General features: G+C 42.1%; 1 protein-coding gene across 1 annotated transcript in view; it reads right to left on the bottom strand.

Annotated features, from left to right (window-relative positions):
• Window positions 1–13,291, bottom strand: part of LOC146785542 (uncharacterized) — a 39,266-nt gene that overhangs the window by 23,065 nt on the left and 2,910 nt on the right. The window contains exons 2-4 of the mRNA XM_085634679.1: window positions 12,133–12,367; window positions 7,590–7,670; window positions 4,130–4,210 (exon numbers count right to left, since the gene is read on the bottom strand). Coding sequence (XP_085490805.1) covers window positions 4,130–4,210; window positions 7,590–7,670; window positions 12,133–12,358 — 388 coding nt within the window. The 5' untranslated portion in view covers window positions 12,359–12,367. The remainder of the gene's footprint in view (window positions 1–4,129; window positions 4,211–7,589; window positions 7,671–12,132; window positions 12,368–13,291) is intronic.

Genomic DNA, 13,291 nt, shown 5'->3' with positions numbered 1-13,291 from the left:
TGAACCACCCTTTCTAACGCTACTTGTGTTAGGAACTGGCCTGCTGGTCTGTTATATGCTTGCCTTAATACTACAAAGGGTATTAAAGCTGTCCTAATTGTATAATGGTAGTGGTGTTCAGGGTCGGACTGACCTTCAGGACAGGCAGTACTCGATGGGCTGGTCTAAAAGCTCTGTTTGTGGGCCTGGTCTATGATTGTTGATTTCCCTGATATTAAAACAAACATTGTCTGCATCAAGTTCAAATCTTCCTTAATTTGCAAAACACCTATACAGAATGTCTTTACAGGTTCGGAACTGGCCCAATTTGTAAACAAAGACAACCTTTTAAGCTTTCTAATTCACTAATGGGGGCCACTTTAAATTTGATTCCTAAGCCTGTTTTCTAGCTACATTTGACACTGGTAGTATTCCATATCGCTAAGTTAGTTGTTTCCTTGATTTGGTAAAATCCTTCATTTTTTAAGGTACCTATGGAAACAATGTCTAGCTGCTACCAACAAGCAAGGTGTTCCATCCATGAGACTTCACACTCCAAAAAGATTTTAAGCTGTATCTACTCTCAATGTAGGTCCGACATATTCTGATTAATGTGTTTGATTTTGTGTTGACCTTGGCATAATCTGTTGCAGATGCTCAGCAATGTAGTATGTCTCAAAATCAGGCACACTCAGCTCTCCTTCATCTATTGGGAGATGCAATTTGGGAGAACAATAGTAGACAAAGTAGAAGAATCATTTGGAATATGGCAACTCTTCCCAGGGGGCGAAAGGGGCAATTCCTTCCAAAAGACCACACACACTCTGGTGGCCACCAAACCTCTATCTGAGTTGACTGAAATTACGTCACGTTGTTTTCTATAGATTTTGAACCATAGCAATTTCATTGTGTGTGTCAATAACTTGAGACTGCCCGTGTTTATTACAGCAAGCCCATGAGCCCTAAGGACTCTTAAGGGAACAATACAAGACTTATTCCTGTTTCATTTTAGCCTTCAGACACTGCCAAATTCTTCTAATATCTGAAGGACTAAAGGGAGGGCAGTGCAAACATCTCAGAGGTACACAACATGATTTGCAAATAATGAAATATTGTATGGCCACTAAATCAAACTGGTCTACCATTTGTCGCAGTTGGCTTACAACAGGTTCAATTGCGAAAGAGAATACCCATAGTTACAAGGGACACCCCCTGCCTTGTTCCTCATTCTATTTGGTAATTCTGCCAGGTTTGTTTTACTCTTTAGGGGTAGCATAGAGCACATGGATGTGATTTAGGCATCACCAGGAGTAGTAGGTGCGACCCCTGTGTTGCCCATTGTGACCCAGGTATTGCTTTTGCAACATCTGGCCTCAGAGGTGGCAAAATAAGTGCCAAGAACAGTGAGGCTGCTCACTTATGTAGGAGTTGTGCTCCACCCTCTTTTTCGGCCCATATTTTAATATTGTAAAAATTAATAATAGTATTTTATTCACTATTGGCATATTAGATGAAGCAGCAGGAGCTGGAATGGAACCTTCGCTGACAGCTGTGGAAAATAAAATAAAGTGCTTTTAAATGCATGTTGTGTGTATGTGGGTAACAGTCGGTTTATATGAGAGAAGAGCGTGCATGTGTGAGCGCGTGTCTGTGTTTGCTCATGAAAGTGAGTGACAGGTAGTGGAATGACTGAGATTCAGGGGCAGCTTTACGCAAAGTGATGCAAACTGGTACAAAGTCTTATAAACAATTTGCATTCCAGTACAAAACTTTTTTTTGGAATGAAAAATAGCCTCACAGTAGCACAAATAATCATTTGTGATGGTCTGCGCTACATTACACCACGGGGCATGACATGGGTGCTACATGGGCATTCTCAGGCTCCAACTCAGGGATTTTTGACACAAAATCCAGTCTACTAAAAATGTTAGACACTGCTTTGTACCAAAAGATTAACACCTTCTTGAGGCAGGTTTTAAGTTGGGGAAATGTTTTCATTCCTTTTTACACACTTCACATGTGCTGCACTATACAGCGCACATCCAATGTGAGAAAAGTTTTAAAGTTTGTCCAAGCAAAGTATTTTTTACTTTGCACTGGAAGGTTAACCTGCGAGTACAAAACCTATTCTAGATATCATGTGAACACCTTTGCAGCATGGTGCGAAGGAATGTGTATATAGTTCTAGGCAGCCTGTTTATGCACAAGTGCTGAGGAAAGCACCAGGGTCCTATCCTAGCAGATATGGCTCTACAATATTCTCTTGCCCTAGCACGCAATGCAGCTTTGGTTGTGCTGCATGTTTTTTAGCAAATGTGCCCTATGCGTCAGGGAGTATGAGTAAGTCAGTGAGTATAAATAAGAGAAAGCGAGACTGCAAAAAAGTGAGAGTATGTGGGTGAGAATGAATGAGAATGTGTGAGAGTGAGTGGAAGCAAGAATGAATGAGAGTGGATGACTATAAGTGAGCGCAACTGTGAGAATGAATGAATGCAATTTAGTGAGAATGGATCTGCGAGAGTGTAAATGAGTGATTATAAGTGAGCATGAGTGAGAATGTGATGATATGCTTGTGAGTGAGCTCTTGAACCCAGTATACTGAAGGTAATTCTTGCCTTAAACAGGCACCCATGGCAAACTCTAGCACTGGCATACTGGAGGCAGTTCTTAGCATGACAAGCACCTGAGACAAAGGGCTAGCAGACCAGGGCGCACTAGACGTTATACCTGGCATATAGGTACACCGATGAGAAATATTGGCACTGGCATATGGGACAAATTTGTGGCCTGGGGTACCTTTGGAAAATTGTTGGCGTGCTGGAGAAAATTCTTGGCATGTGGTACTCGTGGCAAAATGCTGGTGTGGACACACTGAAGGTAGTGTTTGTCATAAGGGAGAACAACCATGGTATATAGGAGGGGGCAAAATTATGACAAAGTGCTGGCCCTCACATACTTAAGTTTTTTTTTTACATTAGAGTCAGCCATGGTTTATGGATGGTACTAATAGCAAAATTCTAGCAGAGGCATATTGTATGTGATTTTGGACTAAAGGGCATGCGCAGCCGGCATAGATAAGAGTGGTGAGGTGGGGCGGAGACAGGGCACGGTGAAAGGGTGTTAAGTGGGCAGGCGTTGGGATGCGTAAAATTAAATAAAAACATAAATAAAACCACTTACCTTGCGCTCAAGTGCAAAGTAAGTGGTTTTAAAAATGTTTTATTTAATTTGACCTATCCCACCATCTGTTGACTTCCCCATCTACCTCGCCCCGCCCCACCCTACCGCTCTTACCTGTGCCGGTTGCACCTGCTAAAGGGGCACCCATGCTATATGTTGGACAGCCATGACACCAGGACAACATGCTGGATCTGGCAGCATAGAGGGAATTTTTGACATTTGGGAGCACCTCTAGCACATTTTGGAAAAAATGAGGTAAACTCTTGGGACTGATATAAATTAAGTAAAGTTAGTTATGTGAACAGGGGGATTTTAGCTTGGAGCCCCCCTGCCCCAAGGCGCAAATGGTGTAACTGAAGGCTGGTAGAGCCATGTGGAACCCAAGCAAATCTGGCAGAATGATATGGGTGAATCAAGCAGAAAATAAAGCTGTTGACTTTGGGGTAAAATACAAACAGACTAAAAAGTGGCCAGTCACAGGTGAGATTTGATATGGACAGTGTTTAGTCTGTGCAGGTGGTTGTAGGTGGTAGGCACCAACACTCATTTTAGGTATCCAGACTTGTTTTTTTATCATTGGACTTTGGCCCTGAGAAAGAAAGAGAAAAACGGAACAGGGAGAAAGCAGGAAGAAGAGAAAGATGGGAAAACGTTCAGATGGAAATAATGAAAAGAAACGGCAAGCAAGATAAGTCAGGAAGTGTACTGCAGTGGAAGAAAGAGGCGTGAGGTGGAATCAAGACTAGGCAGCTTTGATATTTGGTGACCCTGCCATTAGTCAGCACTGGTGAGAGGCACCTAAGAAAACCCTTGGGTCCCTGCACTTTATTTTTGACGCTGACCTGTGAATGAAGAAGTGGCACTGTGTTCCACTGGTGTGGGAACTTCATTTGGAGTAGTCAAACACATCCTAGGACATTGGTTACACTAACAACTGCAACCACCCTTCTCTTATATCATCCCAGCTCACCTTTCGCTCCAGTATTGCCTTTCAATCCTATGTTTCCTGGTGGTCCCTGTTCTCCTGGATTCCCTGCCGCTCCTTTGAAGCCTGAAACACAAAGCACGAAGAAAAGTAGGGATTAATGATTTTTTAGAACATTGATAGGGAGAATTTATAATGATTACGTTTCTGATTCATGAAGTGATGGCCACCCCAAGGCAGCAGAACTTAAACTAAAGTTAATTATTTTCCATGTTAACAACAGATACTGTGATGGAAATAACCTGTTGTTTTTTCTCCGTAAAAGGTCAGTTAGACGTGCAGGTTACAATATCCAAAGAAAGCCCCAAGGGCCGGCTTTAGGGCGTTGCAACCGGTGCAGCCGCACATGACGCTGACTTTGGTGCAGGGGGCTGTGTTTAAAAATAGCTTATGGGTTTAAAAATACTTGAAAGGTCTCTTCTTTGTGCAGCAGTTTTCAGGCAGAAATAAAAATGTGAAGATAACTCTGGTGATTAATGTTCATACTGGTGAGAGATCAGTGCTTTGTCAAGTAGCAGTTTTGACTCATCATAAAGTATGGCAGAGGGTAAATGTGCCTGCTACAAAGAATGTGTACCATGCAAATCACAGCACTGAGTGTGAGTGAACTATGAGTAGCGCTATAAAAAATGAAATGTATGTCACAGAGAGGCTATGGGGCGATGAGGTGCACTGTTGGAGTATGGTGGTGAGGAAATTCATGGAGAAGGAGGTCATGGGAGGCCAAAAATGACAATCGCACCAACCGCCACCTACCAGTGGCGGCTGATGATATTTGAAAGTGGCGAAGTGTAAAACTTTGGTATAACTTTTATGTAGTGAGTGACGTGAGCCAGCTTAATGGACGAACGTGGGGTCCAGGCTGTATCCTCCAGAAGAATTTTTTAAAAAAAAATCTGCACATCTTTAACCACCTCTCTTTCCTCTTCAGTACCCTCTTTTTTCACTTCGCTGAATGCACTTCCTTGTGTCTCCCTCACTTCACCACGTTCAAACACACACTGCATTCACTCACATTTAAGCAATTTCTTTTAATTTGCTTTTGCCCTGTAAATATTTTGCCATCTGTGCACCCCCTTCACACATATTTTCACAAAATTGTAATTACAACTGGCATATTTGACCATTGTTCTATGTGCTCTGCAGAGAGGCTAACCCGCTGACAGGCACTTTGCTTTGGCTTCAGGGTCAGCTTCAGAGCTCTTAATCAAAGCTCCTCATAAACACCTGCACTGCTCAAAGTAAGCACAGAAAAAATACAGAAAGAAACACAACATGATTAAATAGCTAACTCTAGAGAGAGGCAAGATTAAGTAAAATGCGAAATAAGAGAGGAACTAGATCGCTGACATGTATTGCCTCAACATTTTTAACACTCTTTCTTCATAAATCAATCCATGTTTTTGGCATTAATGTTGTTAAAAGCATGAAGATCGGGCCAGTTTTAATGTCATACAGCAGATAACAGTCTACTGTAAGCACATGACTCGGATATTTGTATCAACTTCACAAGGGAGCAAGAACCCTGGCCTGCTGGTCTTTTGCATCTATTTCACGGGGGAACAAATGCTGCAGCTCCACTTCTAACGGAGCAAGCGACATGCAGCCAGGGCCTGTGGTGTCACAGTGGGGAAGGTTAGCTTGGCAAGGGGTTTCAGAACAACATACATAACAGAAGATTAGCATTCAAACACTTACTATTACCGACGCCAAGGCATCAAAACACACATGCACCAGTGCTTGCATCCGTGTGACGACTAGGAAAGGGTGGGATCTATATCTATAAATGACGGACAGCTGCTCTCACGCAGGGAGGGAGACATCAATGCTCCAAACCATGACGCTGACAGCGTCGCTTGCCTATAGAAAATACTGCCGTACACTACAATGGCAATGATTCTTTATGAAGGGCTTTAGAACAGTAAGCCCTGCGTCCCAGTTCTGAAAGTTGATTTACTGCTTGGCTTCTGTCTCCTGATTTAGAGCGAGGTGGGGCAGCCAGCCTGAGACACACAGCCCAGACTTAAATACATTGATTTGTTAAGAGATACGATCATATCTCTAAATAAATCGATCTATTTAATATTTGTATAGGAATTTGAAGGAAAAAATTCAGGGGAAAGCAGCCCCAGAGCCCTAATGGAGAATCCGCCCCTGGCATTGTTAAAGGGACAGGTCCTCCAGCCAGTGAGAATCGGATACCAAGATCTTTTTTGTGTCAAGGAAAAGGTTTGCAAGTATTAGATACACAGGTCAATCTTTGTTCCTGATTCCAAATTCAGCCAAGATCAGCTGCTCAAATCATATGTTTTGCCTGATGAGCAGTCCACTGAGGGTGCAGATGTAATTGCTTATGAACATGGAAGGGTGAGGTGAGAGAGATACCCCAGTGTTTATTTGTTCAAGCCGACGTCAGCTAGGTTTAGGTGGCAAGGCCACCATCTCCCACCCAGAGTACTCTAACCTAGGAGTAAATATAGCGATGGCTCTTCCTTCCCAGTAGGAGGTTAGTTAAGGTCATGAATACAGTTCACTACATTTGTTCTGGACTGGGATAATAAAGATAAGTGGTACAGATCTTTCTTTGTATAGAGAGAGGAAGGGCTTTTTAGGAAGAGACTCACTAGCCATGCCCAAATCAAAACGTGCTAGGAGTTAATGTACAGGTCCTTCCCAGAGTTCATGCTCGGGATGTCTCTTATTAGAAAAGGTATAGGCTACTTTCTATTCCCATGTCTTACTTGTTGTTGATTGCAGGACATGCAGCTAATATCTTTTCTCATCTCTGGTCTGCCCTTGGTCAAAAGAATAATGAGAATGATGTATGTAATTCCCTATTCCTAGGGATGGAATCCTTGATTAGAGGAGATGCAGGCCCCTCTATGCCCATTGCCATTGTGTACATGATTAAAGGTGATGTAATTCACAAAAGTTTCCCATAGATCCGCAGCACTCATATAGAAGAGATACAGAACATTCTCTGTCCCCATCACTAATTTGTTCATGGCTAAAGAAGTTGACAGGCTCTCTGTTATTCTGTGATTAAGCTGCCCTTGGTTTTAAGAAATGAAGGATACAACATGAAAATTCATATAAAAACACGGCTGGAAGTTGCATTCAGGAGTACTCTTGAAGTTTTCTCCTTTAGACAAGTTAGGTTTGGAAAAAAGCTTTACCGGCCCAACCACTATCCTCGGATGCTCACTCACTGAGCATCTATGTGTTGTGGCAGATCATTGGACGTTTTGCAAGGCCTTAAATGCTCTGTTGTTTATGCAGTAGACATGGAGAGCTCTACAATTTTATCCAGTAATCAGCACCAGTCCTTTGGAATAGGTGTACACTGTATGCATGTAATTAAAGGATGACTATAATATATGGTGATGACTGTGCCCATGAAAGAGTTAGCTATAGAATTGTAGAAGAGAAGAATCTGTTTTCTTACCTCTTGGTCCTTGCAGTCCTTGCAGACCTGCTGCTCCTGGGCTTCCTTTTGCACCTCTCAAGCCAGGACTTCCAGGACTACCTGTAAGGGGAATAGGAAAGCATGATAGTGACCTATAACATGCAGCAAAAGCAACAATGGCAAGGACAATGAGGGACGTGAAGCAATGATACACAAAAGATAGGGAGAGTGGTGCTCTCTCAAAGGAGTTCCCAAAGGGTGATGAGGATGGAGGTGAAGCTCTGAGATTCATTTATTGGGATGAGCCTTGGAGAAAACCTGCTGAGACCAAAAGCATCTGTGCCGCACATAGTGTGTATAGAGAACCCTGCCTTATATCTAGACCACATCAATTTTATCTGTGAAGATCAGCCAAGAAATTGACAGACTGCATGTGCGAGGTTGTTCTTATCTGTTTGCAAATCTACCTCTATATGTTCCCCACGGGGATCCCCCAAGTGCGGCTAGAGATCTGCGTTCTAGTATTTCATATTGATCCCTTAGTCTCCTTTGCAGAACCTTAAAGTCTGATCTTACAATCAAGTGTTTTCTCACTGGGGGTACTTATTATGAGATTGACTAGGTGATTTAATGGAGTGTTTTCCTTTTGGGGTGTAAGAAGAAGTGTCAGTGAGGTGAATCATAGGCATGTTATCCCCCAGTGGGGCTGCTGATAACACACTTAGGGTATTTTCCTTCTGGGAATTACTGTGGTGTTGCTGATATGATGAGTTCTAATGTGATTTCCTTCTAGGCAGTGTGCAGCATGGTTTCTGAAATGAGGTGAGTTGTTTGAATTTGTGTCCTTCCAATGATGCTTTCAATGCAGGAGCATTTTTCTTTTTAATATACTTGTAGAGGGGTTGATGAGGTGAGTTATTTTCAAACCCACGGGTGTCTTAAATGACACTTGAGTTCCAGTGTTTTCATTAGGTGTACATATGCACTAGAACTATAAAGTAAGTTTCAGGAAATGGCGGAAGTTCATGATTTATTGTATGTTCAGGATGGCTGTGGAGCCTCCCATGAGATTGTAATTCATCTGAAGCGGTATCTCTTGGGATGGTTTGTGACTTTAATGGGTCTATTCCTTTCTGTGGGTCAGCTTGAGGGCTGCTAGGTGAATTCCATGTATTTCCCCCCTGGGAATGCATACATTTGGACCTGTGATGTCAGCCGCAGGCTTGTTTCTCTTTTAGGATGCCTTCAGTGTAACTGCTCAGTTGAGTCACAAGGGTGTTATCCTCTGAAGAGATACATAGTGGGACTAGGTGGGGAGATCTATGGGTGTAAACCTCTTGAGAGCACTGACAAGGAGTTAATAGCTGAATCCCAGGACAGTCAAGATATACAGGGGGATGGTTAGTGAGTCATAGAGAGATTATCCCTCTGGAAATATATTACACAGTGGCAGCTGACACTGTGTACTTTTGCTTCACCTGAATTTTCCATTTAAAAGGCATTTTTTGATTAGCCTATACCTTTGGCAAGTAAGACCCAGAATGCCAATTTTCGTGCACTTCTGTGCTGAAGAAAAAACTTAAATGGGTTGTCAAAAAAGACATGTTTCCTGATTTTAGCACTCATAGGACGTTTTGCGCACAACTACAAAAAAACTGCTGAAAATATTTACACTATACTTAGCATAAAAGTAGAACTTTGTCCAGGAAGTGTGCTTTTCGGGGTTTGGTGTAAATCCTTTCAGTAGTTTTTGAAATATTATAGTTTGAGATGTGTGTCAGTTGAGTTTGAAAGGGGTAACACTTGTATACCTTGTCAGTTGAAAATCCATTTTTTGATTTGCTGATAACTTTTGCAGTGTTTGACAAATACAGATGACATTTTGCAGACTCTTAGTATGTTGTGATACTTTTGGTAATTCCAGATTGGTGTAAATCTACTAACAGATGAGGCAGTTAAAAAGGGGCAAGCATAAAAGTGTTAATTTGCAAATGACCTTGGTACTCTGTGGTAAACCTACACCAAATTTGGCAGAAGCTTGGAAGGATTAGTGTCTATTGATTTGTAAGGTCTTGTGCAAATCCATCTTGAATCATCAACTTCGGGGGAAATCAAAGAAGCAGTGATAAAAGTTCATGTGGTTATAATTTTGGCTTTCTTTGATGAATCTTCATCAATGTGGCAGGCAATTAACAAGAAGCAGGGAGTACAGTTATTTCAGGGTTTGTACAGATCCACTGAAGGTGAAAGTTAAAGGGGGGGGGGGTTTAAAATATATTTGATGTTTTAATAATGTTGGCACCGTTTTCTGGATCTTCATGGAATTTGGCAGATATTTAGCATGTTTAATCTGCTAAAAGGCTCTTTTAAATCCATGCAGATCCATCAAGGGTGTTCTCTTCAAAAGAGGGAAGAGGCAACAAAGTGTTTATTTGCTAATAACATTGGCAATATATGACAAATCTGCACAAAACTTGTTAGAAGTTTAGGGGTATTGTTTTTGTATTGCGTCCCATTTTGTACCACTCTATCGAAGTGGGATCACCAAAATTAAATGGAGGGGGCTGTCAAATATGTCATTGCTTTTAACCTTATCGCTGTTTCGTGAATCTGCATCAGATGTGTCAGGCAGTTAGCAAGTGACATTCAGTGCATGTATTTAATGTTTCGTGCTAATCCATTAAGGGGAAGGGCCAAGAGGTAAAGGGAAAGTAAAACCATTTTTTAGTCACTAAATACCTTTGGCACAATTTGACCTATCCTCACAAAATTTGGCAGAGACTAAGCATGTTTAGCCTATGCTTCGCTTTCTCAGTTTCATGCAGGTCCATAAAGGAGGGCAGATTTAAAAGAGTGGTCAAAGAAGAGTTCAATTACTCATAAATTTGGCTTCGTTTGACTAATCCATTCAAAATGTGACAGATGTTGAGCCTTGTGCTGGTTTTCATGTCAAGTTTTGAGGAGATCTGTTGGGGAGGCAAAGATAAATGAGGGGCAATAAAGGTTGCATTCACCAATACCTTTGGTGTTGTATACCAAATGTGCTTTGCATTTGATAGACAGCAAATTAAGCCCACTGCAAGGCCAGGCAGGTGATGTGGCCGGTCCCCATTGCACTTGCTGAAGGGGTGTGGCTGACTGACGTGAGCAGAGCAGAATGGGTCAATAGTAGGTGAATGTAGACATTATTTTAAAAATGCAATTGATTGAATAAAGGTTTGTTATGGCTCAGTGAACACAAACCCAAAAAAACAGAAATTCTCCAGTTATAGTATGCAATGCATAGCACACACTATGGCTCACTTCCTCTGCCATTCTCAGTAGACCTTTTTATCGATGGCATGAGAAAAAAAGCCAATTTATTAAAAGCACTACCTGGCAGGTGGTGTGAGTTATGGATATATTTTGCACTGCATGCCACAGCTGGAGAATGCCATGACTTTTATGCTTGGTGAACCATAACTTACTTTTAAGTGCCTTTTTTCATTAAATATATATTCACTGACAAAAAACCGTTAAAGGTTGGAAATGGTTAGAAAACACAAATCTGAAAAACTCCACCCACCATATATTGCTCTTGGAAAACAGGTTTGTTTTCATATAGTATTGGCAAAGTGGTGTACTGAGCATGGCATGTGGCATGAGATACAGGGGCACATTTACAAAGAAGTGACGGAGCGCGGCGTTAACCTTCTTGGCTTAACGCCGTACTCTGCCACTTCTGAAACGCAGGGCTGCATCATATTTACAACAATATGGTGCAGCCCTGCATTTGCCCCTGCGTTGGCGCTAATTTCAGCTGCCTAGCGCCAGCGCAGGCAACCTTACACCATAGTGCAAGGTTGCCTGCGTTGTGGTGAAAGATTGTTTATGTGCAGGAAGGTGTCCCTTACTGCACATAAACAATCTTAAATGGTGATTTGTAACTTCTATGTGTGCTGCTTTGTGCATCACACATAGAAGTTGAACTCGTCATTTTTAAAATGATTGTTTATGTACAGTAAGGGGCACCTTCCTGTACATAAACAATTATGCATGGCATTTTGCTGTTTTTATGTGTGCTGCATTGCGAAAACGAGGAGAAATAAAGCATTACGCTTTGTTGCGCCCTGTTAAGACCAGGTTTACCCTGGTCTTAATTTTGGTGCTGCCCCATATTTATGCCACTCTTGTAAATATGGGGCAGCGTCAGAATCAATGGGTGTTGCGGCTGAATGCCCACTTCAACACCCATTGCCCACCCTGTTTGCGCTAAGTATAGCGGGAACAGGTGCCTTTTTTACAAGGCAGCGTTAAACCATGTTAAGTGGCTTAACGCTGCCTTGTAAATAAGCCGAAGGCCGTATCGCCGCCACAACGTCAAAAAAGTGACGTTCTGGTGTTAATAGGGTCTTGCAAATATGCCCATAGTGTGCACTGTTCATTGCATACCATAACCTGCAATTTCTGGGGCTTTTCGTGTTAGTGTCCACGGAATCGTTAGTAATCTTTACGAGTGTGTTTTTTCAGTGAATTTCTGGGGCTTTTTTGTGATTTAATGTGTTTAGATAGCGTTAGGCTATTGTGCCTTTCATCGCCTTACCTGCAGCTCCTGGGGCTCCCTTTAACCCTGGGATCCCCTGCGTTCCCTTGCAAGAGTAGCACAGGCAGCTCCAGGGCACAGACATCGGGGTCGGACTGCTGCTTAGCACTTCCTGGCACATGGCTGCTTGGTCCAGCACACTAACGGGGGTACTTGGCAAAGCATTCCCAACACAGACAACGGCCAGGAGAAGCTGGACACCACCAAACACCCACCTATCCATCATGTGATCTACCTGTGGAAAGGAATGAATATGTTGCATTTGCCAAGGTACATTTTTAACTGAGTAAATTGTACAAATCCCCGCACGTGCACCCACCATATTCTACTGTAAATGTGCCGAATATCGGTCTAGGTATATGCAAAGAGAAACCCTTTCAATAAAGAGGTTTAAAACACAATGAAGGGACTGGATTGGGGTGAGAAATGCAGGTGCAGACAAAAGGGAGAAACAATACACATTTTTTTTGTTGGATAAATGCAATAGGATCTTACTCTGTTGCGGTCATTAAGTGATCTTTAGGACACAAGGTTTTGGTCGGAAGATATTTAGTTCACGATATTCTGGTACTACACCTCCCATGCTCCACCACAATAAAAGTAACATACGATAGCAGTGGAAAAATATGCAAGGGGGTGGGCCAATACTGTGCCACATCATGAACTTATAAGGCGCAATACATTTAATAGCGCTACTGAAAAAGAAATGCACAAATATGTTTGTTTTTTTAAAAACAATATATGTTATGAACTTTCTGTATAACTTAATTGCAACTTCTGCATGTCTTAATTCAGCTGGATGGCTGTATTTCGGTGGTGTTGGGACACGTCTCACCAGTGATACACTCTGATATCTCTCAGTGGGTTCTAGCCACAAATATATATTCAGAAAATTCGAGAGGCAGAGTAAGTGACGTCAAACACTCTGAGTCTTTGAAATCCAGTGACATCAGGTTCTCTCACCCTCAGCCCCTCAACTGCTCACGAGTAGCATCACTTTTACACACAACCTGCGTCTCAGAGATCTCAACATCACCCACAACAAAGGAGACGTCACTCCGATTTTGCAGCTGCTGTGTTTTCTGCATAACTATAGTTATTGTGGCTTTGCCAAATTATCTACCATCAGCTGCACACGTTTAAGATTTCAATAAAAAAA

Source organism: Triturus cristatus, chromosome 11 (genome assembly GCF_964204655.1).
Source record: "Triturus cristatus chromosome 11, aTriCri1.1, whole genome shotgun sequence".
Taxonomy (NCBI): Eukaryota; Metazoa; Chordata; class Amphibia; order Caudata; family Salamandridae; genus Triturus; species Triturus cristatus.
The sequence above is the reverse complement of the archived record's forward strand: the minus strand, read 5'-3'. Positions and strand labels throughout refer to the sequence as shown.